Source organism: Chelonoidis abingdonii, chromosome 24 (genome assembly GCF_003597395.2).
Source record: "Chelonoidis abingdonii isolate Lonesome George chromosome 24, CheloAbing_2.0, whole genome shotgun sequence".
NCBI classification, from domain to species: Eukaryota; Metazoa; Chordata; order Testudines; family Testudinidae; genus Chelonoidis; species Chelonoidis abingdonii.
Genome location: NC_133792.1, coordinates 23,380,696 through 23,406,994, shown reverse-complemented (window position 1 = coordinate 23,406,994; position 26,299 = coordinate 23,380,696). Strand labels below are relative to the sequence as shown.

The 26,299-nt window shown below is 41.8% G+C and overlaps 1 protein-coding gene across 2 annotated transcripts; it reads right to left on the bottom strand.

Annotated features, from left to right (window-relative positions):
* Positions 1-1,170: 1,170 nt before the first annotated feature.
* LHX2 (LIM homeobox 2) lies at positions 1,171-26,281 on the bottom strand. Of its 2 annotated transcripts, none has more exons than XM_032767664.1 (5): positions 25,960-26,281; positions 22,902-23,107; positions 21,360-21,742; positions 12,012-12,217; positions 1,171-4,260 (listed from the first exon to the last, which is right to left on the bottom strand). In XM_032767664.1, exons 1-5 carry the CDS (start codon positions 26,191-26,193, stop codon positions 3,973-3,975), a joined length of 1,317 nt encoding a protein of 438 aa, XP_032623555.1. In that variant the 5' UTR covers positions 26,194-26,281; the 3' UTR covers positions 1,171-3,972. The 2 variants fall into 2 exon arrangements, with proteins under 2 accessions (XP_032623555.1, XP_032623556.1); XM_032767665.1 differs by having other exon boundaries at positions 22,902-23,104.
* Positions 26,282-26,299: the final 18 nt, after the last annotated feature.

Below are 26,299 nucleotides of genomic sequence, written 5' to 3'. Positions count from 1 at the left end.
ATTCTCCATGGGTCTTACTGTAGGAGACAGGACCCAGGATTGAGGTTAGGATAAAGGTGGATGGGAACAGGAGAAAATATACTTATTAACAATGCCAGTGCTAGTCTGTTCACAATGCTCTGAATGTTGACATTCTGGCCCTTCCTTCTGTACATACTGGATTTTCCATACAGAGTAACTTTAAACCAACTGCATTTGGAAAATAGTAATCGTCATATGGAGTTAATCCTCGTTTTATGCAGCGTCATAAAGTAACAAATTAACTAACTCAATTCACATGCATTCATTAAAAATCTCTCTCTCTAAGCATTACTAAAGACCCTGTTACTGTAGTGTCTAGGCACTGGATGTTACACTGAAGCATCTGTAGCTGGAACTTGTTCTAAGTCCTCTATCAGCAGCATTCCCTGTACCCTAAGGCTCACTTTTATTTTTCTTTCTTATTTCTCTCCCTTCATTTTTTTAAAGGAGGTGGTTGCTACACGTGCCTGATTCTGTTTTCTATTTTCTTGTTTAAACATATGACATATTTATCTTGCAAGGCACCAAAAATACAAAACCTATTTGTAGGAAAGTATACTTCAATATGCACTTTTCAAATACCTACAGGCCTGGCTTCCAAAACAGTATGTTTTATTACGGAGGCACTGGTTGCACCCATAACATTTAAGATTGCATTGACTTTTGCTCTTAAAGCAGGGATTCAAACTCTTCATTACATATGAAGAATACAATGTATCCCCCTAAACATATAATACATAATCTTTGAGTAGAGAATGAAGTTTCTGAAATGTAAAAGTTAACTGTATTAACATATTTTAAATTGTGATAATATTTCATAAGAACAATCGCTAAGGAACTTTACCTTAAATACAGATAGATTTGGACATCATTCTTAAGATCAAATACTTTTTCCTTCTATTTGACTGAGGGAGCAATCAAGTATTTCAATGAATGGCATGCTGGCTTCAAAAATTCTCTGATGTGTAATCCATTTTACTGCTTTGTATTAGGTATAAATTAAAAGACAAAATACTTATTATCTTAAATAATCTAGAGAAATGTATTTCAAAAAGTATCTTGAGTCAAAAAGTAGCAAATCAATGTATGTATTTTCCATATTTGTATAGTTTTCATTATATTTTTGATCTGTTATTCTCAAGTCTCATACTTAAAAAATGAACTACACACCTATCATGCAAGATGTAAAGAAGTATGTTCAACTAGGTCAGATTAGATATACAGTAAAAATACACTTCCAAAGAACTATCATTTCCATTTTTGTTCATGTTTTTAACAGAATTTCAGACTAGTACATCAAATGTGGAACTGTACAAGTATGTGAAGAAACATTAGGATTGCAGTAGTAAAAAAATGTACAGCATTCAAAACTAACAAGCTCTAAACAACTGAACAATACCACAGGATTGAAACAAATCATGGGGACAACATAGGTCATTGGAGACAGCGAGTGAATCCGAATGTCCCTACATAAAGGCCCTATATAGAACATTGTATCTTACTTATATGCAAAATCCCTGATTTGATTAAACCAGACAATTGATTTAATTGCCTGTTTTAGGTTTTAGATAATAGAAACACGAGATTATTCCCCTCCATAAATCTCAGTTATTGAAAAGGCAATACTGAGAACTGATTTCGAAGATGTAGATTCAGGTAGTGAAAACAAAAGATCAAAACAATAAAATACCAACAACACCAGCACCTCTCTTCAAATTGTCAACAGCTACGTTTTGCTGTATTACTATTGAATTTAATAGTAAGTTTTTGAAAACCATTTTGTTTACATAGGAATACACAGGTTTTTATTTATGGCCTGTATCCATTTCATATTGGACCAACATTGCCTTTTAAATCAAGAAAAAATCCAACTAAACCATTTAACAAAAATAAAGTTCCCAAGGTAATTGACAATAAACAAAACACCACATACAGCAGAATATCTGTGTGTGAATACCCTTTTCAAAAGGTAGAAGCATACTCTTTAACAATCCACTAATCAATATTATTTCCTTTTTAGACATCTTTGCTATGAGGTATCTAGTAAAGTTTGCTAACTCAATCTGTAGGTTTTTTTAAAAAACGTATTTGTAACTGTGTACAAAGTTAATGAACTATGTTAAACTCTTTGTTTTTTAGGGATGGGAATACAACCCCCTTCACAAATCTTATCCATTCATGGGGACTGTCTTGTTTCTTAGATTATTCATCTTTATTTACCAGAACTGAAGAGCAAGAAAGGTTAATAAATATTTTAAATACGTCAGGGTCCCAGTCTCACAATCCTTGTGCACCCAGATCTTTCACTGACCTCAATGGGAATTTGGCATGCACAAGGTCTGCAAGCATTCAGCCGAGAAAGCTTTATAAATATAGCATTTTAAAAACCAAAACACTGTTTGCACGGAGCCTGGCCTAATGAATCATATTCAGTACACTTTGAGGAGCAAAGAACACGAATCTTAGCACCTATCTTGCTGCTAGTTCAGAATAATCTTTTGCTGATTTCAAACCTATGGGAGCAACAGAACAGTTTTTACTAAGTCAGCCACATACAACCTAACACATCTGACTGAAAAACCTTGCAACAAGATTGAAAAGAAACAACCTTATATATGGTACATACTGCTCAAAGTCTGCACTAAATAAACCATTGGGAAAATAGCATACAGCATTCTAACTCAAATGTAAACCTTGCTGAGGTATACTTATTTTTTCTGTAAAGAATGAAAGACTAGGTTTCAAAAAAAGGGAAAAAGAGCTCACAGCACAAATGATATTCAGATCTCACAACTGAGAAGGAATTAAATTAAATTGAACAGGTCCATTATGGTTTAAGGAATAGCCATTTTTATTAGTATCCATAACAATATATTCTTACCTGCTTTTTTATACCTTCAAACCACTAAAAAAGGCCATATATGTTTGTGAAACAATGTTATCTGCCAATGTTTTAAATTAATCTAACAAAACTTTTTCTTTGTTTCTAGGGGACAACATTACCCAGTGTCTATCTCAGAAATAGGTTGATCATGGCCACACTGCTTTCAAATGCCTGGCTTGCCCTCTCCACAGAATAGGACAGACACCTTTGATTGCATAAAAGTAATATTTGTTTCCTTTTCAGTGTTAACTGAAATTAAATTGAGTTTCAGCAACAAAATTAAGCAGTATGTTTGTGTAAATTTTAAAGTTCAATAACAATTTTTAGTTTCAACTAACAATTATTTATTTCTCTATAACGAAAATATCTAGACCCTGTTATACAAATTGGATTTTTCACCCATATATTTAGGAATCAGGAGGCAGATGTGTATCGTATTTAGAGTTTACTCTAAGCAGATACTGTATTTGATGTGCAATTTTCTAATCAATTTAAATACAGTCAGCCTACCTGCACTGTGAAATTAATGCTAAATGTAACTGCAGCTGTTACCAAGTAGTTTACACAAGTGGTTTTATTACTGGTTAGATTTTACAAATTCTGATATTCAAACAGACTTTCACCTTAAAATTCTAAAACAACAAAGCAACCAATAAGGGCATAGGACTATTCAAAGTAACAAACTCTTGTAACATTTTTGCCCTTGTTATAAATATACAGAGAGAAAAAGAGAAAAATGGGCATGTAATCCAAAGTACGTAGATAAAACAGTGTATAAGGCACATGGCAGTCTTTGAAAATTACAGAAGCTTTAGCCAATTTAAATTAATTGCTGTTTCCCTTACTCAGTCCACAAAACTGTACAGTTACACAAATGTTGTGTTGCAGATAGATCTTCCAAGTTATTCCACAGTCCATAATCTGTAATATCAGAACAATACATTTCCTTCTGTTTTCAGGAGAGATCCTAAGTGTGGTTAGTCAGTTCCTCAAAGCCTCTATTAAAATACTCTTGGAATTCAACTAAGAATAATTTCTTTTTTAAAGAAATTATTGAGAAAGAGTCATCAGAAAAGATTTGTGAGAGTTGTCTGTGAAGGACTTCGAGACTCATGAACCTCAAGACTTCCAGGTACTGACGTCAAGACAGATGTCACAGTAGGCATGGTAGGATTAGTCAAGTCTGTTAAGGTAGTGGGAGTGCTGGATGGACTCATGGAGGCATTGGATATTTCTGAGGCAGGTCCTGACGGGGTTCCTGCTTGGAGTGTGGAATCTGAAGTCTTATCCACCCCTGTGTTTTCTTGACGTAAGAGGTTCCGTCTGAATTTGGCTCGGGCGTTTTGAAACCAAACCTGAAATATTTTAATATAATAGGGTAGCATTTAAAAACCAGCATTTTTTTAGAAAAGCAAAAGACACAAATTCAATACAGCCTCAGTTAGGTGTATTCTTGTATTGACTGCATGTAGGTGGAACCGCTCACTTTGCTACAGTAACTCCACAAGTTGTGTCCAGTTGTGTGAAGTGTTCTCTGCTTAGCATGTAAAGCATTTCTGTCTGCCTTTCCCACATTTCTCTAAGTAAACAGAGTGTGCACTGGGATATGAAGAGAACTGGGCATGAAGAAGAGGAATCTTGCTCTCCAGGAAATGAAGAAAACAGTCTTAGGGCTTCAGTAGCCGCTGTGGTTCATGCACCTAACCCCAGCTCCTGAGAAGTATTTGTCAGGATGAGCGGGGGGAACTGATGAGACGATGTGTATAATCTTAGATTCACCAGCCCCAGCCGTATTTTGGTCCATTCCACCTCCCTTCATGCACTGCAAAGGATATAGATGCTATGCATGGCATCCTGCTCTTCCCCTCTCCTTAAACAGCTCCTCTACAGCTCCAGAGGTAACAGAACTTTCCCCTTTCTCTAAAAGATTTGACACTCTTTCTCCATAAAGACTTCCTCTCTCCTCCCCACCCTCACCCCAAAAATGTTTTGGCTTCACTCCCCACCCCAGCCTCTCTGTAGAATGTTTTCTCATACTTGTTATGAAGGTATACGAAATAATTTGTATTGTACTAAAACATAATTTTAGAAGTAATAAAATCTGTGTGCAAAAAGTATATTTATCTGTATGTAACTAGAACTATATTTATCTTCTGTATTGTCTAGCTATTATCCTGCTGTCTATGACTGAGAGACAAAAGTGGCAAAGTTCATCTCCTAAGGCTAAATTGCCAAGGCTTCTCTCCAAAGGTAATGGTGCCTGTCCCATGCCTATAGGGCTAGTTTTAAAATAAAATACTCTGCTAGTTTATCTCAAATTAAATATCAGTAAAAATATATTAAACCCCAAGAATATTTCTATCAAATCCAGATACAGAGACATATCTCTATTAAATTTTAAAATGGCATTAAAAGTCCTGTGCTCATGCTGATGCAGCCAGATACTGACCTTTTAATACCAGACACTCAGACATTACAGGGATAATATATTCTCTGGCTCTGATCTTACAAAGTGAAGCCTGACTATTTAGGTATCATCGGGTCTCAAGTCATTGTGTCGTATCACCTTTAACTGACCCAGTCCTGCTCTCAGTGAGCTCACACTGACTTATTCCAGTGTGAGCAGCATCAGTCCTTATCAGTCTAGGTGCAGAAGGTCTTATCGTTCTTTCTGCAGGAAGTTCCACAGAAGGGGACTAAGAGAGAGGAGATATCGGTGAGGGTCTCCTATCACAACTTTCTGCCAGATGGTCTGTTGTGGAAAAGGGGGTGTGCAGAGCCCCAGGGACCAGAAGGAAGACAGAGTCTTGTGTCCCCCCCAACTCCCTAACAGTATGGTCCTGCTGCAACTTGAGAAGCCCTGGGAAGCCCCTTTGAGTGTGATTCCCACCACATGGAGGAGGAGAGTGAGGTGTGTAAAGATAACACAGTCCTGGGACGATGGATGTGCCCCCAGTCTTCCCACTCCCTCCCCTGACCAGTCTATTTCCCACTTATGGATGCCCAGAACCAAACACCCTCTGTGGGGCCTGGGGAAAGAGGGGATGCTGTTGCAGACTCTTCTTTCTTTGGGGAAAGAGCGGGAAATCCATGTGAAGAAGTGTTTAGGTATGAACTCCAAGGAGTGGAGTTAAGGCCAGATGGGCAGCTTGAACATAAAAAATTCCCTTTATCCTCATGTGCAACTCCTACTAATGTCCTCTAGAGTGGTACACATAGACCAAGGGGAGCATATGTCCATTTGTGTCCTTGCTTGTGCAGCTTAGTGTTTTTAATAGTTTATATTGGCATTCCCCTAGTTTAAAGAGACACTGTCAAGTAGTTTAGGCTCCATGCATAGGTTTGGTATATTACAATCAGAAAAAAAAAAACATCCCAAAAATTAATATTAGCACTAACTTTTCTGGGGTTCTTTAAAGATGTCAGATGTATTATCATTATTAATTAGTTATAAAGTGCCAGTGAAGTGTTCAGTACTAGGCACAAACAATGGAAAGTAGGTTTTGGCTTAAACTTTCACCTGCAATGTCTGCCATTCCCAGGCCCTGACTCTGCAATCAGATCCATGTAGGCAGAGCTGTAGGGCTCTGTAAAGGGTGCAAGGGTCTATCTGTGAGGTTCCAGCTGAAGGACCAGGAACCATGTGTGTAAAGAAGAAAGGTGAAACAGATTAATCTATTTTGATTATTCAAGTTGGGAGTATATAAAAAAACAGCAATCAGAAATGACGAAAAGCGGAATTTTTAAACCTGTATTTTTTTTCATTTTAAATAATATAAATTATTTGTAGTACAAGTATGGGAATTTTTATTTTCAAATATATGTAATCTGACAATGTCCCTTTAACAGCAAGAAAAAAGAATAATAAAAAGTTTAAAGAATTGCCCGCTGTTCTCAAGGCTGAATAACTCAATCATTTATTAATGAAAATAAAAGAGCCAAAGTCACCATTTCACTAGTTCCAATCATGTGCACATCATCCCCTGACTTCATCCTGATATTTGCCAGAAACATACTTATCCATAGGGAAGAGGGTCAAGCCCCACATGCTAGCAAAATTTCAGTTTCTAAACATGAACCAATTTGCTGGTTAAACCAAATTATAAAATTTCCAAAGACATTAGAACTACTTTGATCTCCCACCCTACTCCTAAAGCCCAATGGATCCTTAACTGCGATGCTGCTAAAAAACCCCCACTATAGTGTCTCTAAATGTCTAATTTTGTATATAAGTTAGTGATTTGGAAAAGAGAGAGGGTCAAGCCAGTTTGTATGTATTTCCCTCCTTCTTCCAAAGTCATTAAACACCTGTAATCAAATACTACCTTCAGCTGCCCATGCAGCTACCTGTGAATGCTACCAATGGGAGCTGCACACACAGAAAGATTTTGACAGGCTGTATTTTCCCTTTAATATGACTCATTCCTATTAGCATTAAGGGAAAAATATACCCCATCATCTTAAAGGTGCTGTCTAAAAACAGGCTAATTCCTAACTCCCTCCCTCTCCAGGGTGTTGCAGGGTTAACTGGTTAATGCTTGTAATGTGCTTTAGGGATGCACAATGATATTAATATTGCTACTTAAAAAGCTTCTAGATATTGACTGTACGGAGATTCTGAAAAATATTTAGCCTTGTGTCAGAAAAGAATAGCCTAAAACAGCTACCCCCAACACATTGTATACGAGTCTGTGGCGGAGACTTACAATGTGAAATATTTTCAGCCAACGTTTTTACTCAAGGGAATTGAGAGAAGCAAAACTATTGTTTGTGAGCTGTTGGTAATGTGGGCCTGCCTTCCAGTATGTGTCATCATTTACATCTCTGCAGATAGGATGTAAAAGGCTACCAAATGAGAATTCTCCACTCAGCACAGCGGTGGTACTGTTTTAAGCCCACTTTGTAGGTGCAGGCCCTGTACCAATAACAGTGCTACATTAACACAAGGAAACAATAACACAACTGTACATAATAGTTTCAGAAGGTCTCATCTCACGTCAGTTAGATAATTAGGAATCTGGTCTTCAGTATTTAGGAATAAATAAATAAATAAATAAATAGAATCACAACAGTGTGGGAAATGTTTAATGTCTTTTTGTTCAAATGCATCATTAAAGGTCTGAACTACATAAACCAAAACTACCACTGAAAAACATAATCAGCTGTATGTCAACCATTAATAATACTATATTTGAGTTAATGGTATTGAATAGCTATGGACAGACAGCAAGGCGGGTTTGTCCAGTAGTTGGGGCACTAGGCTAGGGCTAGGGAGACCTATGTTTAAGTCGCTGCTTTCCGCAGATTTCCTTGAACAAGTCACTTAGCCTCTCTGTGTATGTTTCCATATCACTTTCCTTGTCATATAATCTTCACAGTGTGTTAAAGAGATCCTGAATATTAAGGGCAAAATCCTGTTCTTACCTGGGGGAGCAGCATAGAACAGGGTGGGCTACTGCAACAAGTTACTTGCGGCTGCTCTGAATAGCATGCATTCTAAGCTATTGGGAAGAGAGAAGGTATCTGGATAGACCTCTGCCAAGCAGATTATATCTCCTTGAGACTATAGATGGAATGGGCCAGCTCACTTGCCAGCAGGGGCGGCTGGTCCCGTGGGACCAGCGGACCCTCCGCAGGCAAGCTGCTGAAGACAGCCTGCCTGCCGTGCTTGGGGCGGCAAAATGCCTAAAGCTGCCCCTGCCTGCCAGTCTTCCTCTAGCACTCTTTTGTCTCTATGAAGGATCTTACCCTGCTACCTGCAGGGAGGAAAGAATCCTTTTCTATCTTCTCCCCTTCCCCTTCTGCACTATGCACCGAAGGGCAGAATCTAGGCCCTAAAAAGGAACATTTTGTGCCATTTATCAAAATTTCCTCCTGAGAGCCCCCTTTCTTCATACCACTTGCAGAAGGTGTTAAGATGCAAAGAGCTGTGGGTTTTTTCCACTCTTCTTCTTTGCTGGGGAAGCTGTTGAATTTCAATCAACTTGTTCACATGCTCTCACTGGCTGACATGCATTAGGTATGTGAATGAACTTGTAGATCAAAAGGTTAAAAAATAAATCAAAACAAACAGAAATAGCGGAAATTTATGGAAAAAAGTTGAACATAATTCTGATTTAGATACTTCTGGGAAATAGTCTGTGCATTGCCAAACTGCATCAGGAACAATAATTTAGAGAGCAGTATATACACGTTCCCCTGCCCACTTCTGCTGGCCATGGACAACTGATGACTCACTACAGACTGAGCCAAGCTCAAAGTCAGGTCTTCCAAGTGTGACATCACAGACGCTGAAGAATCTGGCCAAATATTCTACTCGTCGATCAGCATACCCACCCCTAATATGTACTCATGAGACTGATGTCCATACTGTAAAAGGACTATGCCCAACTCTGGGAACTACACTGTGTATGCTTAGGAAGCTCACCAGTTTCATTACAAGGGCCATAAGACTTAGAGACAGCTGTTTCTCTGTTCATCAGCCGTAGGCAGGCTTATACAGAGTTTCTATTAAAAATATGTATAAAGAAAGAGAAAGATGTTGAAGGCAAAAACAGTGTCCTTGGCCAAAACAGCACAGACCTAATCTTGCAGAAAAGAAGGTAAGTTTACAGACATGCCTGGAAATAATACAGGTAATGTTTGGAATTTAATACTATTGGAATATGTCCATGTATGTCTAAGAGTCCATGTGGCTTCAGTACGAAAGACAGACGAAATCTGATGTTGCATGTTAGCTCAGTAGTATTAGTGAATGGCTTTGAGTTCAATAAATGACACAGACTGGAGATCAAACTTTTCAATTTAAAAGAATTAATGAACAGCACTGTGCCAGGACACAACAAGCATGACGAGACTTCCCCAGCAAGGAGCCACCTTGCAATTATTGTAAGTGAACTTTCAAGTTTGAAAATCATCTCCATGGCCACAGAAATCTAGCTTGCTTCCTCTCACTGGTCAGTTAAAGTGCAAATTGGGCACAGAAGCTTTAAAACCCTGATCTATGCAAGCCAAGAAAAAAGTGTTTTCATGGCCCACATTAATTTCCAACATATAGCTTGGAAGGGTGGATTAGGACAATTCCACCACAGGCAGAAGAGGCCATACGCATGGCTGTAGTAGGCAAAGTGTCACTCTGAATCACCTTCTGGAAACACCACTCCATTATTTCCCATGGTCCTACAGGTCCAATCCTCTCCTCCTTATTGTCCACCTCCCACAGTGCTGCAGGCAAAGCAAACCAGATATGCCACTATGGGAGCAAGATGACTGATTCTCCAATAACATTAGCAAGCTCATAAAGAAGCTGAACGGAACTGCAGGGGGCTGGACAGGATGAAAAAAAAGGAACACATTCAGCACCCAGAAATGTCAGTGTTTAAGTGTGTAAGACGGGGGGTAAAAGGAATAGAGCAAGGGCAAAGAACCAATGACAGAGGAATGTTGAAGTAGGGGGAGTCACAGAGTAAGAGGGCTGGAGAGGGAGAACTAGGGTATAAAAAGGAAGAAAGGAATGGGAAGAATAAAGTGGGGGAAAATTGAAGGGCAGAGCATGAGTAGAGAAAAGAAAGGAGAAGGATGAATGCTAAGACTGATGCAGCTGGGATGGGATGAGAGAACAGAAAGATGGTGAGAGAGAGAGACAGTAATGGCATATGTGACTCATGTTGCTTGATGCACTATAGGAAGGCACTCAGAGGCCTCTGTGATAGGTGAAGTACAAGGAATAGAGAGGAGACGATTAAAGTGAATCAAAGTGTGGGGAAAAAGAAGGAGAGAGAAAAGGAAAAGAGAAGCCAGAGAAACAGGAAGAAAAAGGAAGAGATGAAGTGGCAGAAGGAACATGGAAACATGCAGAAAATCCTTTCTTGCACAAGCAATAGCTCTTGTCAGGCACATATGGGAGCAGCTGCTGCAACAGGCACTGATTCAGGCATTAATAAGTGCAGGGACTAGTAGGGTAGGTATCTGTCCACCGCCCTGAGGTAGGCGCATAAAAACAAACAATATCAAACAGCAGGAAAGATGTGCAAGAGAAGGAGTCACAGTAATTTTGTCATTACAGTTTTTTCCAGGGGAAACCCAACCTCCGCTCCTTTTTCTCTCTATCCATCCATCACCACAAGATCTAGGTTTACTCCAGCGAACTTGTCTTTTCTCTTAGCATTGCTTTCTCCACCCATCCCCCATTTCACTGTGAATTTGCCCAGATGCTAGTGTTTCCCCATATTTCCCTGCCAGGTCTTGTCACTGTACCCCATTTGGTTCCTAGTAAGTCTCCAACCCATTTCCCCACAAACCTCGCTCAGGCTCTTGTTTACACTATTTCAATAGGAGGATCTAGAGCTCCTGAATTCCCAAATTTACCTCTGGCTAAAAAGTCATTTTGGATAAGAGCCCACCAAATCCAATTTGGTGTAGCACAGATTTAGATGGAGCTAAAGGATCCAACATTCCTACCTTTTGCTTCCCATAAAAATTCAGAGGGAACAAGTGCCTTTGGGCCAAGAAAAATCCATCATGCAAAGGAAAAATGTCTTTAAAAATGCCTTCACCCCTCAGTTCTAAATTACAAAACTATGAATGAGAAATTAACGTGTTTCAATCTTTGAAAAATCTATTATTCACTTCAGTTACAAAGCCAAGATGTCCGATCTATCCTGACTGACAAAATAGATCAATATTTCTGTTTAATTTCTTATGCAATTATTCATTCAGAGTGACTTCTAAACTTCTATACTGTTATCTACCTAGAAAAGGAATATGACAGCTAAAATCATTCACCTCTCCTTAAAAGAATACTGCAGGAAAAATGCCTGGCGGATGTAACTAACTGTTTGATAAAAATAAGCAAGACACCTAATTTACACAACTGTGCTCTAAAAATTAGAACCCAAGATATATTCCTCTGCTAGGCTGCAAAGAAATGGCTTTTCTCATACTCTCTGGGATTACTTTACACATCACAGAGGGTACCAAGAAATAAGAAAAATGTGGACATTAGCAATATGTGGAGGTATTATTCACAGTGTTTCAACTGAGGCTTGTCAAACCCGAGATTGATATTTTATTTACTCCTAGAGACAGAAGTCTTTGCTCTTCTTACCTGAAGAACTCTTTTGGTTAGGCCAGTTTTCTGAGCTAGCTGTTTCAAGTCCTTAGCATCAGGATTGTGGTTAATAGCAAAGTAAGACTTCATTGTCCGCAACTGGTGGTGTTTGAATGATGTCCTCATGCGCTTTGTTTTTTGATTACTGGGGTATTGCTGGTCTCTATCCAGGTGGTCACCATCGTTTTCATTGCAACTTAAAGCTAAAGACAAGAAGAAGAAATGGTTGTGTAAATCCATCACTCTGTGACCAACATTGTTTGCAAATCATCTGAGTGCAGCAATTAAAAGAACATACTATGGCATGTATTATAATGATAGAAACCCTACTTGCCTTCCCCTCCATTCCTGCATCCTTCTATTCTTCCCTTACAATAACTAGTCTGCAAGAATCCTCACCTGCATCTTTACTGCTTTTAAAATGTCAGGTCTCTTTCCTTTTTTCTTTTCTCCATCTCCACACATCCATTCCATGACTTTCTGTCTGTAGGACAGTAGCTGTCCTCAACTCTGTAAAGTGTTTTAATGCACTTTGTATCACCATAAATTACATTGTACTGTACACAGAAAGCTGCTAAATAGAGTCCACTTAAATCTTGATGGAACAGACTAGTTAAAATTATAATTATTTCCTCCATCAAACTAAACCCTGTAGAATACAAGAGAGACCCATTAAATAAAACACTATTAAAGGAGTAAAGTTTGTGTACCAGACAGAAAATTACAACTATAATTTGACTAGTTAAAGAAATAAGCCTGCTAAAATATGTCAGTAGTGTGCCAAATCAAAAATATACATTTTAAAAACTATTCTCTGCATATTTATATTTCATTAAAAACAAAATCTCTTTAAAAATAGTGGTTCAAAGAATCAATTTTCCACATATCCATTTGAGATAATTTAACAAGACTGCCCCCGACAGATCTGAAAAAATCAGTAACAAGTCTTGCAGAGAATGTTTAGAGGCAAAGGAACATTACAATAATTACCGAATAGTACTAAAAGTTGCACGCCAAGCAAAATATTCTCATAAGCCAAAGGTATTATTTTGACTTTATACATGCATACAGTAAACCACAAAAAATACCCTTAAAATAACATTAAGGATCAAGACTAAACCCACAAGAAAATTCAGTGATTCGTCTAAAAATCTGTTCTGACATTTTGTCATTAATTTACCCCTCTGTGCTCAGGTATCTGCAAACCCCCTTTTCAGCTTTTTTAAAAAGCTGTCTGTTAAAAAGGGGAAAAATGCCTGTAATCTTCATTTTACACTCTCCCTTGATAATTATTCATCCACTCTACCAAAATGGCTGAAAAAAACAGATAAATATGTATCTTGGGAGCTATAAAATGTGAATTATTGATCCAGCTGTCCAACCATCTACACACAGGTTTTTAGAATAGTTCATCATTACTGATCCAATACAATGTAATGTAGCAGATAGGTACAGATTGTTTATCAAATTGGAGCTGTTCAGCTCCATAGAACAAATATAAACTTTAAAAATCAGGTGTGGAAACAAATTTAACAAAATGTTCATAATATGCAAGTGTGTCTTTTGTACCAATAATAATAAATATATGTAAACATTATAGAAAGCAATTAGTCAGCATATACAGTGATTGCTTTGCAAACTTCAGCATTTCAGAGACTTTTTAAAGGTCAGGACACATTATGGAGTAAGGCCTGAAAAATTTCAGTTTGAAAAACAAAGGCATGTTTGTCTCACAGACATGTAAAAAGCATCCGAAACCTCAAAACTTCTCTCAGTGTTTTTTAGACTCCTATAATTTAAATAACTAGCCATATATATATAAATCCTTTCCAGGCTAACCTCATGCCAAGTTTCAGCAATGAGGGGCATTTTTTCTGCTGAGTTTTAAACTTGGTTTTCTCATGGAAAAACTGACAGCACCAGAATTCGAGGGGGAAAAGGAGACACAAAAGGGGACAGCAGAAGGCTGCATTTATTAAGCTGAATGGAAAACTTCAGAATCTTCTTCTGGCTTGGTTGGTTACTGAAGTCTGGTTGCCAAACATGTAGTCACCCTATGTACTTCAGTCTCCCTCATAGTTACATTCTCCTCCTCAAATAATGCTGGGAAGAAGATTATCTAAAACTATATTGCTCATGGAAATTGGTGCTATGAAAGATAAGATTCATGGAAATTGGTGCTATGAAAGGTAAGATAATACATTATTTATTATTGTTGTTTAAAGATATTCACTCAGAATTGTAGAAATTCACTCATAGACATTAGAGATGGAAAAGACGCATGAGCATCGTCCTAAATCTTCTCTAATCCTCCCAGAGGCGACAAGTCAGTGATTGATTATGAAAAACATCTAATTATTTTCTGAAGAACCAAAACCTGTTTTCCTTTCACTGCAACTATATATAACTTGTTTCTTATAATTTACTTCCCTACCTCTTCTCCCTACTCATCCATTCTCCAAATAAAATAAAAACAAAAATGTCCCATTTGGGGCCTGCAGAACTATTGTCTCCTCTTAAAAAAGGAAATGGCACAACAGAATTTAAAAGTGCAAGAGTGCAAGCTGCTCACTCTTGTTATGCCAGCTGGATGGATACCCCCTGAAGCTTAGCCTGAGATAAAGATTTCTGATTAGTGCCAGTAGCCATTCATATTGGGGTGTGGTACTTAGGATTATATCTTTAAATCAGTCTATTGTATTATTATACATGACTCTCCCAGAATCTGGATTCCCTCCCAGGGTCTGGGTCAACAGATACTCAGTGGACAGAGGGGAATTTTCATGGGGATGGGGAGAGCAGGGGGTCTCCTATAGAACACCTCAGTGCAAAGAAATAATCCTGTAGATGCTCCCTATGCACCCCCTCTCCTTTTCAGACACTTTTGCTCCTGTTCTTTGTGTGCCATCCCTGTGTATCTCACAAAGGATCTGTTAGACAATCCAAATTCCAGGTTTCCTCTCAACCGCAGGCTGAGGGCTTCCTGCCATGAGACAAGTTCAGAAATGGAATTCAGTGAAATGCCAGTCAAATGGGAAAGCTTAAATTAATGAGACTGGTGCTTGGTTCCCACTTTGGGGATCAAAGAAACCCAGATGGGCACTGAGTCCATTTTTAGCTCCCAGAATGCACACTGAGCCCTCCCTCCCAGAGCCTCCACCAGCCACTGAACCACATTCATGCTGGCCATCATATCCCCCTCCCTATGAATCTCTGGCTGGCCACTCTGAGTAATGACTAGTCCTACACTCCCCCATTAAAAACACTCTACAAAAATCAGCTCAGGCAGTATTGCCAGCAATTTGACCCTGACAATCTATGCCAAAAACATTGCAATTTGGTGCTAAGGAACAAAATGTACTCCACATATTAATGCAGTAAACTGCCTGGTAAAAGGATGACAGGGAACAAAGAAATAAGGTATTGTTATTAGAAACTACATTTTAGAAGAAAACACAGAAAGATCTTTCTTATGCCACCGTGGTCCTTGGATCCCACCAGCTAGGGTTCAAACCAACCTTGCACTAATGCTCAATGTGCTGCTGGATGGAAGGGGCAGAAGCACTTCCTTTGGGGAAATTTTATCTTTATATTTGACATGTTAAATCACCAAAAGGAAAAAGCAAACCAAATCTTGGTGTCAAGAGAAAGATGCGATAAGAAACTTATGGTGGAGACATCAGCTCTCCACTCCCAGTGGCTCAGTGACCTGCACCTTTTCCCACCTGGAAGAACAGGGAGGGAGAGCAGCACTGTTTGTTGTTTGAAGTAAGTCTATGGAAGGGTTTTGTATCATTGTGGGGGGGCGGGGTAAAAGAAGAGAATCCTTCACTGACTCATATCACCTGGGATATAGAGTAGGTTGGATCTCTCTCTGAACAAGGGAGGGGGGGAATGACTCTTGGGTCCTTAATAGCAAGTGGAACAAAAAGGGGGATTTTGGAACAAAAGAGGGTATTCTGTGCTCAGGAGGAGGAATCTGGGGAACCTGGAACTGGGACTGTGTCCCCCTCCCCAGGTCTGTGTGCATGGGGTAGGGGGAGACCACACCTGTGAGGTTTCAGAGTAGGGGACCCAGGAGCGTCTTCCTCAGCCTTGAAATCTCAAGCAGAGCTTTCGGGAATACAGGAGATAGGGGATGTCCTGGAGGCAGGGGAGATTACATAGAGTGGAGCTCCCTTTTTATCCCCACTGCAACCTTCCAGCTAGAAAGATAGCTCAGGGCTCTGTCTGGGTCACATTCCCTCACAATTTTGCTTAGCAAAACAATCCCAGGACCCCTCCCTAGACCTCAGAAGCAGAGCTGTGAACAAGACTGTGGTAGATGCAAGGGCAGGGAAGGGAGCTTATCCCTCCTCCTACCAGAATCAAAGGGCACCTCCTGCGGTCTCGGTGCAAACCCCAGTGAATTGCAACCTGTCTGACTCCTCTAGGGGGAGAAAGAGGCTCAAGATCCTAGTAGCTGCTGGACTGGCTGTAATGTCGGGGCAAAGAGAGGCAGGAGTGGAGGGGATAGGCCTACAATGGGGGGAAAGGAGAGAACAAAGGGGTCCTGAGGAGGGCCCAAAAGGGATAGGACTATGGGGGGAGGTTTCTATGGGCAGGGCGAGGGGGAAAATGGGGCAATTTGCCCTGGGCCCCACAGGGCTCCCCCACCAGATATAGTATTCTATAGTATTATAACTTTTTTTTAATGGAAGGGGCCCCCGAAATTGCCCCAGCCCCCCCCCCCAATCCTCTGGAGGGCCCTGTCTATGGGCAGTAGAGAGGGGCCAGGTCTGCAAGAGGAGGGAGTGAGGGGTAAATCAAGGCCTCCAGTGTACGCGTATGCAGGGGGTGCCCCAGAGGGAGGAAAGGGGGCTGCAGTGGGGGGGGGGTGTCCGGGCCCATCTCCTGGAGGAGCTGGCTCGAGAGGTTTTTTCCTCTCAATTAAGCCGAGTGAATGAAGCCAAATTGCTGGTGCCAGCGCTCAGTAATTCCCTGCGCCGGTGATTAACCCCGCCAGCCTCCCCCCAAGTCCAGCGCGAGCGCCAGGGTCATGGACTGGAGGCAAAGCACAGTCCCTGCAGCGTCTCCCCTCACCTTCCAGCGCTGACCTCTCTCTGTCCCCTCACACCCAGCTTTGGCTCTGCTGTGCGCACATGCAGCCCCCGGGCCGCTCAGCCTGCCCCAGGCTCCTGGTAGCAGCGCAGGAGGGACACGCCCATTAGTAGGGGCTGGTTCGCTCTTCGCTGGGGCCACATTTGGCTTGGTCCCGTTCCAATCCCAAGAGGGCCTCCTTGGGAAACAGGCGCAGTTCAGCGGGAGCCGGGCGCGCAAGCCGCGCCCTTGCTCTCCAAGAGGCGCGCAGCAGGTCCCCAGCCCCCTAGGTTCCCAGTCCCTTTGGGGTTCCTGGGGGAGATTCCTCGTCCGTAGCTGTAATCTCCCGTTGGAGGGGTCCGCTTCAGGGATCGTGTCCCAGGTGCTAGCCCCAGCAAAAAAGGCTCCCCAAAGTTGTACCGGCAGTTACGTATTTGATAGACTTTTTTCGGACTAAATACTTAAAACAAAAACAAAAAACCAAGCCCCGCCTGAAAGTACGAAGCCCATCGGCCGGGGAAGAGAGGGTGATTTTTCTCACCAACCTCCTGGAAAACATTCGCGCTTGAGAATCTCGATTTTGTCTGGCTTTGTAATTTCAGTGGCAGGGAGAAATCTTTCTTTAATTTGTCATTTGTTGTTTGATTTTTGTGCAGAGGGAAGAAAAGCGATGCGAGAAATTAGAATAAAAGAGATCGAACAAATTATTCAAAAACTTCACCTGCTTTTTATTGTATTTGTTTGGTGGTTTATTTGTCTTTCCAGTGAAACTTTTGGCTGATGCCAGAGAGAGCCTGAGCCAGAGACACTCCTAACTCCCCCGAACCTTGCTGGGGATTGGGGTGGGGCAGGGAGATAGGAGCAAAAGACACTTTCCTTGCTCCCTGGATTCATCAGAACCCCTCGCAATCTCTACATTTATTCTGTCAGTGCTTGTTCGATAGTGAAAGGAAACAAACGACCTCGAGCGCTGCGGAAGTCCAGCCAAAGCGGATCTAGGGATACCAGCTCCCGCTTTAACCTAGCTCAAAAGCCTTTTCCGTTCTACATTCCTAACAAAACAAACAGAACGAAAACCACTTTTTTTCACAAGTGCGCACCTTTCTCGGGAATAGCTGTCCTCTCCCATTGCTTCCCAACCCGAGATTTATGGCTGCGCTGTATATTTAACCACCATCCTATTGACAGACTTTATATCCTCCAGAGTCAGCTAGTAAAGGAAGAAAATAGTTCTTAATGTGGGTCTTTGCTCTTCGCAAAGATTGTGCATTTTATCAGGCTGTGGGGCCCTCGGTATGCACGGTACATCTATCATTTCTAGGGGTACTTTAGTGTCTTCACGATAAAGGGAGGCTAGATATGAACGAATAAAATATTCCAGGCTGTGGGGGGTTCGGGGTCCAATTCACAAAGGGAGTATTTTATTCAGAATTCTTTACAGGTGCTCCTGTGTTCAGCAAGCTTCCAGCCACTGATTTACTGACCTAAAAACCCTCTCAAACTCTGTTCCAACAAGTGAAAGAAAAAAATTATGATCATAGGAGCAACTCTTACAAGAAGAAGAAGAAGAAGAAGAAGAAAGGGAAAAAATCTTTTTGAAGTTCCGGATTCCTTCTAAGTTATTTTCCACTTGTCAGGCTCTATCCACATCTAAAATCCCCCAACCATTCCACCCCACTGCAAACTGGGTCTTGTTTGAGTGGGAAAAAGCGTCAATCCAATTTATGCTACAGATGAAATAACTGCCGTTTACTAATAATTTATTTCTAAACTGCGGTCAGGTTTTAGGTGTCTCGCCCCGCTCCTCCCCCAGTTCATGGATGTGGTTTTATTTGTAGAAGAATACGATGTATTTATTATACACAAACCCCAACTGCCAACAAAAAGAAAGAGGGGATGGCAAATATTGTTCATTTCGAGTGCATCTCAAAGAGGAAAGCAGTCACACACACACGCGTTAAAACATGCTTTCTTTTAAAACTTACGAAGTCGTACACTTTGCAATCCGTTATGTTTTATTTTAAATCAAAGGACAAAATGGGTAGATTTCCAGAACTTCCTTTATAATCACTTCAGTTAAGAGATTTTGTTTTAATCATAAAAAGGTTTAGCAAAAGAAGATAGGGAAGGTTGTTTAATCTGCAGTCAAAGAGTAATTATTTTGAAAAGGAATAAAAAATAATTGCAAATAAACGTGGTGAGTTTAAGAAGGCAAGGAGCTATAGTGTTTGTTCAGGCTGCGCACCTATCCAGGACAGATGCTGATGGTTCGGTTTACTGGTCCTTTGAATCTGAACATCTGCCCTGTACAGGGAGACTGCGGAAGGACAATTTAGGCTAATACCTCCTAAAAGGATACAATTTTGAACGTGAAACTCGTGTTCTCTATATCTTTTAAAGTTCGGAGTGACTCTGAGGAAAACGCCATAAACACTTTTCAAAGCACAGAAGAACTTTTCCTTCCCAAATCTCTCCAATGGCACTCCTATTGATTGTGTACATTTTCCAGATTATACAGCAATCGGTTAAACGAATTCCAGGTGGCAAACGCTTCCTGAAACCTGATTTGCAGTTAGTTAAAGTTACGCCTTTCCTCCTCGTTATTTTTAGGCCAAACAAGTAATTTTTGCGCATCCATCCCCATTGTTCCCATCCAAGTTGCGCGCAAAATAGGCGCAGCCTCCGCTCCCCCTGCCCCCGACTTTCAAAGCGCGCACAGTCTACACGGCTGGGAGATCACGAGCAGATAAGATTTTTCACAAAGTCATATACTGCGCTGCAGTTTTTCTTATTTTTTTCTATTTTTCTAATATTGAGTAGTAGAAAGTAAAGCGCTGTCCAGAGCAGCATATTCCACAGATTTACGAGAGAGGGAGTTTGCACCAAACAGCAGCAAACTGTACGTTTGTCTGAGGGTCCCATCCCCCAAAAAAGTTCAAGGGAAAACTGCACACCCCCCCCAACCCGCAGGTCATGTACGAACGTCACACCAGACAGAATTCCACTGCCAAGCAGGGCTGAAGGACTCAAGGAGCAGTGAAAAGGGGGCAGCACTACTCAAAAAACAGGCAAATGCTGAGTCTTCTTCAGGGTCTCCCCGTTTTACAAACTTTTGCTGGACACTTGATCTAAGAGTTTACAGAGATTTGTGTCCAGAGAAAAACCTTGTTTCCAACACAGCTGCTGGAAACCCTTCTAACAGAACTGAGATCTAAATCTTTTCCTCTGCACAAATCCTTTTCTATCTCAGGATCCACAAAAACAGAAATATAAAAATAATTCTAACATTTCTGTTATATACAGGCTACAAATTATACATTATAAGAAGAGCAAAGGAAAGAAAGGATTTTCTTTGATAGGATGGCAACCAATTGGAATTCCTGTGCCTGCAAAATTACAACACTGAGGTGAATGGAAACAATCTAGGATATTAGCTATTGAAATTTAAAGAACTGGAGAGCCATGGGTTTTTGCAAAGACACAAGCTTGTCCCGGGATCCAGGTCTGCTCCTGCGACCCCTTGTCCTTGCTGCTGATCTCACATTTGGAGTAGGGGGGTTGTAACTTGAGGCTAGTGCATGGTTAGAATAGCGATTTTTTTTTAGATATTTGAGACTTCTATAATTCACAGTTGATGAACAAAACTCCAGTCAAATTGGTCACCGGGCAAACAGTCCAGGGCTTGCCTGCAAACACCTGCTTTCTAAAGACAATTGCTCAGACCACCGGATTGCACTCTGCATGTGCTTTAACATAAAAACGCTGTACCCCCATACCAGAGTTCCAGCAACAGCCCCATCTTCCTTCCAGTTCAGTTCCCCGTGAAATCACCGCGTTGTTGGGGTTGGTTTTGTTTTTTACTCTCCTCTTTACCAAAGTCTTTGGTGCAAGAGGTCAGGAGTGGCAGAATAATTCACCCAACAGCAGCCTTTAAGAACTAACTACTAAAGGAAACTCACAGCTCTCTGAAGTGCTAATTTACAATCTCTGGTTTCCAGATTTTATTTCAAGCTACACTCGCCCCCTTCCTTCCCCTCTCCCCACTAGATGACCTTGCTTCAGAACATTTCATTTCCACCTGAAGTGAAAAATGCTAACATATCAGCTTCTGTAACTGCAGTTTGACAGCACTTGATCTCAATAATTATGCTGCAGCTAAACTATTATTAACAGTTTAAGCCAAAATAAAGAGAAACCGCAGCCCACCCTTGAAGGGGAACAGAAACAAACCATCAGCATTATTCCTGGCGCAGAGGGGTCTCTTACCTGCATTGTAAGCTGCCAAATCTGCCCCAGGCCCTGGGCTCTTCCTTTTCCTGGGTCTCCCCTTCTGGACAGTCCCCACGCCGTTGTAATAAGGCAGTCCCAAAGCATTGGCAGAGCCCGCTCCCAGAGCTGGGCCCTTCCCAGCCGCTACATCCGAGTGATTGAAATGCACCTGGTACTCCCCCTGGATGAGAGTCTCGAAGTGGAGGCGGCAGTACACCAGATTGTCCTTCATGCCAAAGTGGTCGCCGGTGGTCAGCATCTTGTTGCAAGTGGTGCAAGTAAAGCAGTTTAAGTGATATACCAAATCCCTGGCCCTCATGACCATTTCAGAAGCGGAGATCCCCAAGTGACACCTCGCACATCTCTGCACAGAAAACCTCCTGCGAAACAGAACCGCGACAGGAAACAAATGAGAACCGCATTTCCCCTTTTTAGCGCGGATCTCCTCCCCACCCCACTTCCGCAATTCGCCGGTAAAAGCTTAAAGATGTTTCTCTTCTCCGGCCAGAAGGCTTTTTTCAGAGAGGCTGGGCTCCAGACCGCGATCCCTGGATGAGCAGGGACCGCTAAACAAGGCAGTAAAGTTTGCAAAGTGGCCTTTGTCTTCCAGTACCCCAAACTCTTCAGCGATTCAAGCCGGAGAAAGCCGTAAAACCAGCTCTGGCCCCGCCAGACCGATGCGAGGGGAGATCCCTCTGCCTGGGTCCCTGGCTCAGGGCATCCATTTCTGCTTCCCCTCTAGCAACACAATTATTTTACACTCAACCTGCCACCCCGCCTCACTTCTGCAAATCAGGTGCAGCGAAATCCCCCCTCACGGCCATGGCACAGCAGGGAAACTTGTCCGGAGACCGGAGCTGGGTCTGACCTTCAACTTGGGTGCCAGGGGAGAAATTCGGCATTTTCCAGCTCAAATCGCCCGGCACCATCACAGCCTTTTCATGGAAACCCAGCGTGCTGAATGGAGAACTATCCTAACAAATAACATTTCCCGCCTGCCTGTGAGTTCTCCCCAGAGCCTGCCACTCCATCCATCCTGGCTGGCGACGGCTCCTTACACCCCTTTCTCCAGGCTGGCTCCCTGCATCTGGGGCTCCAAGCCACGCACCGTTTACCGGGGGGAGGATGCCTGTGTGTATTTAAAGTAATACTGGAGGCGCGTTAATTAATTATCATTATTACTATTATTTTAATAGTATTTGCCAAGGGCTGAGAAAAAAGTGACGTTGTATTTCTCCTTAGTTGGTTCGTTTTACTCCAAAGAGTGCAGGAAACCGAGGGAGGGGGCACATGTTCCAAGCCTGAGTGGGGTTAGTGGCCCGATATTGGCCCATTCCCCTCACAGACTTCAGCCTGTCCTGCCTACCTCATTACCCCCCCTCTGGATGGAGACGCTTAGGGAGCCCATATCCTGCCCCGCAGGGAGAGTCTGCCCAGTACTCCCCTATGCAGTGTGCAGTGGGGTTGGGTTTGTTCTGTAGGGGGCTGGGTATCTGAGCCCTCCCGCGCTCCCTGCACTGGGGGAGGGGCAGTCCGTACCTGTAATAATCCTCTTTGCAGTAGATGCTCCCGTCCTTGCTGAAGCAGGTGAGCTCGGACTCCAGGTTGAGTTTACATTCACAGCACTTCAGGCAGCGCATGTGCCACTGTTTGTCCACTGCCAGGAGGTAATAACGGTCGGAGATCTTTCCCCCGCAGCCGGCGCACAGGGCAGCCCGGTCACTGCTGATGGAAGGCATGGTCTGCTGGGGGAAAACAATTACAGACAGTTAGTGACAGAGGGAGAAACCCTCCTGCACCACTAACCACCCCCTTCCCTTCCCCTTCCTCCCCCAAGCCCAGTTACCATCAGGGCTGGGCTTCTCCTCTTCCACTCCAGGGGGCTGAATAGAGAGACCAGAGAAAAGGGAGCTCCGAGGAGTCCAGCCCCTGTCATCCTGACCTGCTTCTCCTGCCCTGGGAAAGTGAAGTTTCCTTAAGATTTCCAAGGCTTAAAATATCTGCCCCATCCCAAGCGAAGGGACGCGGTTGTTGGCAGAGGGGATAGGATACGAGAAGGACATATTACAGGGTGAGGGGGAAGGCCATCCGGGTTAAATCTAATAATTGGTATATATGAACCGGATCGGCCAGTCCCAGAGCAAACAAAAAAGATGCTGCTCTGCAAACAAACAATCACAATAATCATACAGCAGGGCAGATCACAGACAGTTAATTTGAGATATATATATCTGAATATCTATATAGTGGAGACGCGGAGAGTGACTGTATAGGAAAGGCTGTGTGTGTGTATGTATATATATATATATTAAAATCCGGTGAACTACAGATCCTGGCAGTTATAGAAAAAGCTCTCTTCAAATTGAGTCCAAACAAAATGTATTCCAGACCAAAGCACTAAACAGATGAGTCAATAAAAGTGCGGAGGAGATGAACATTCAATTCAAAGCGTAGAATCCTTTGTCAAGAATACTACACAGCCTGAAATGTCCAATCAAGAAAACTGAGGCGGGGGGGGGGAACCCGCAGCAGAGCATTTTAGGTTATGCCGGGAAAAGTTGGAAGCAGTAAACTAAATGTAACCCCTATATAATTTAATAGTTTAGTGTCAGATCAGAACCCAATCGAAACTTCCTCAGAAAAAATCTAATCAACTTCAACTAACTAGTGAGAAAATAATGGTGGAAACCATTTAAACCAAAAGGAAAACATCCTTATTTGTGTTATCTTGGATCTTAAAATAAAATTCATGGGGAAAGATAAAACGCAAAACACTATTTATGGCAGACCTTGCAACTGGCTTTTGTACATTTCCCTCTTCGTTTGCTTTTAACATGGCACCTAAAACTCCCTATATATTTACTTACTGTGAAAAAAAAAATCTGACGGATACAATTTTTTTACCCATCCAGCACCTTAAACTGATGCGCAATGCAAAAATAAAGAAGACAGCTAAAAGAGGAACAAGAGAATAGAAGAATAATGAAGGGAATGTCTTAAAATATACCAGAACTATCCAGTAGCCCAACTACACTTGTACAAGCCACTTAAATCCTTTGCGAATAGCCAAAATGCCTATATTTCAATGAATCCACTCTCAGAATTTAGATTTAAATGAAAGTCTAGCAATGTATGGTATGCTGTCCACACAGCTCCACTGTTTATGTCGTTAAAGAGTTAACCGAACCCTGATTAGTGATCACTTTATAAGCAAAAGCAGCTTCCTGTAAAGACAGTTTAAATAAAACACTATTTTTCTGCTTTGTCCTTCCAGTGACATGAATATTTGGGGACCCAAGAATGCGGCTTAAGAAGTTAATAGTCTAAGCCCGTTTATAATATTTTACTTACACACACACACACACACACACACGGTGGTTTACATATATAAATGTCATAACAATTATGCCAAGAGAGATCAGTTGTCTAATTCAAACACTGTTTACCTGTGGGGGAAAAAGAAATCAAATTTTTGAAAAGAAAACTAAAAATATTTAGAGCACAAACCACGTACGAAGGCTCTTTTATAGCCGTTATTTCGGCCTTAAACATACTAATGGGGAGTTATTTTATACACAATGCTGACAAAAATAATACAACATGGAAAAAAACTTAAAAACAAATTCGTAAGGTTTTTTTCGGGCACATGGCCATATCAGCTCTACAGGAAAAGGCATATTTGACCTGAATACGGAGCTTTTTGCCTAGCAAGAGTTATCTCTCCTATTTAATTTAAAAAAGTAGAAGATATACAAATGCTGAAGGAATTGAAAATCTCTTCGCTTGATTTTAAGTTAGCTTAAGACATTTAGAAGGAATACATTATTTTATTTAGAAGTATCTATTCTACTCCATAAAGGTAAGAATACATAAATATTATAAATAACCAGATACAAAATGAGCCCTAGCAAAATATTTTAGAAGGGAAAATTTGTGTCTTCGTGCGTAACCATTGAAATTCGTCTTCTCTTCTTGTCGCACTGTAGCGAGAACAGATTATATTTGTTATTATTATTAGTGGTGATCGTATAATAACAATAATGGATTATAACATTGCAAGTAGACGTGCAGTAGTGACTGCGTCAGTATATTCATCCCATCTGGAAAACACAGAGAGACAGAGATCCTTTGGTGTTCGTGTTTCTCACTTTGCAGACAGGATGCTTTCCCTTCTCCCTAACCCTGACCACACCAGAACGTTAACTACATAAAAGAGCATGTCGCCCTCTTCCCAAAAACTTTAGGAGAAGGCCAAACAGGCTGTGGGCAGCGAAGGAGGAGGAATTCCCGTGCTCTTCCAAAAGGCTGCTGCTGCTTTATTCCTGTTCTCGCAAGGCAGTGCCTTTCCGTTCATCCGTCCGTTACTGTTATTGCTATTGTTACTCATTATTGTCAGATACATGCATAGCCCATCGAGGTTATTTCATAGCTTTGAGGTGCGTTTATGCTTAATTTTTTGGTCCTATTAATGCGTCTTAGTTATTATTTTTGCCTACGTTTCTCCTGGTTATTCTTAAGGGAAAGCGTTGTTACCGTTATGGGGTTAGTTATTTTTAGGGGGTCGAGGGGGTATGTCGCCCGCTCTCTCGCCTCCTACCGTTTCGGTCTCTCCCCTGTCTATAGCCGAGCTGATGGCTGGCGCTTCGCTCTTGGCTCTCCGGTCCATCTCATCGATGACCCCGTGCATCTCGGAGCCGGACAGGCTGTGGAAAAGCATCGCTGAGGAAGCGGCGGCGGAGGAGGAGGCCCCGAGTTGCGGCTGCAGCTGACAGTTGTCGGGGTCCCTGCAGGAGCCCAGCACTTGTATTAACCGGAGCCCTCCCCCATGCATCTAGTACGGCCGCCCAGTCTCTCGTCGGGCTCCGGACTTGCCACCCAGCGAAGCTCTCCGGAGCTCAGCGCAGGCTCCGATCCGCGAGTTTCAGGGGGGTCAGGGG

Coding starts and splice junctions, on each gene's coding strand:
- LHX2 (XM_032767664.1), bottom strand. CDS start 26,193: ATGCATGGGGGAGGGCTCCGGTTAATACAAGTGCTGGGCTCCTGCAGG. Junction 23,108..25,959: donor ACAGGGGAGAGACCGAAACG/GTAGGAGGCGAG, acceptor GTTTTCCCCCAG/CAGACCATGCCTTCCATCAG. Junction 21,743..22,901: donor TGCAAAGAGGATTATTACAG/GTACGGACTGCC, acceptor TCTGTTTCGCAG/GAGGTTTTCTGTGCAGAGAT.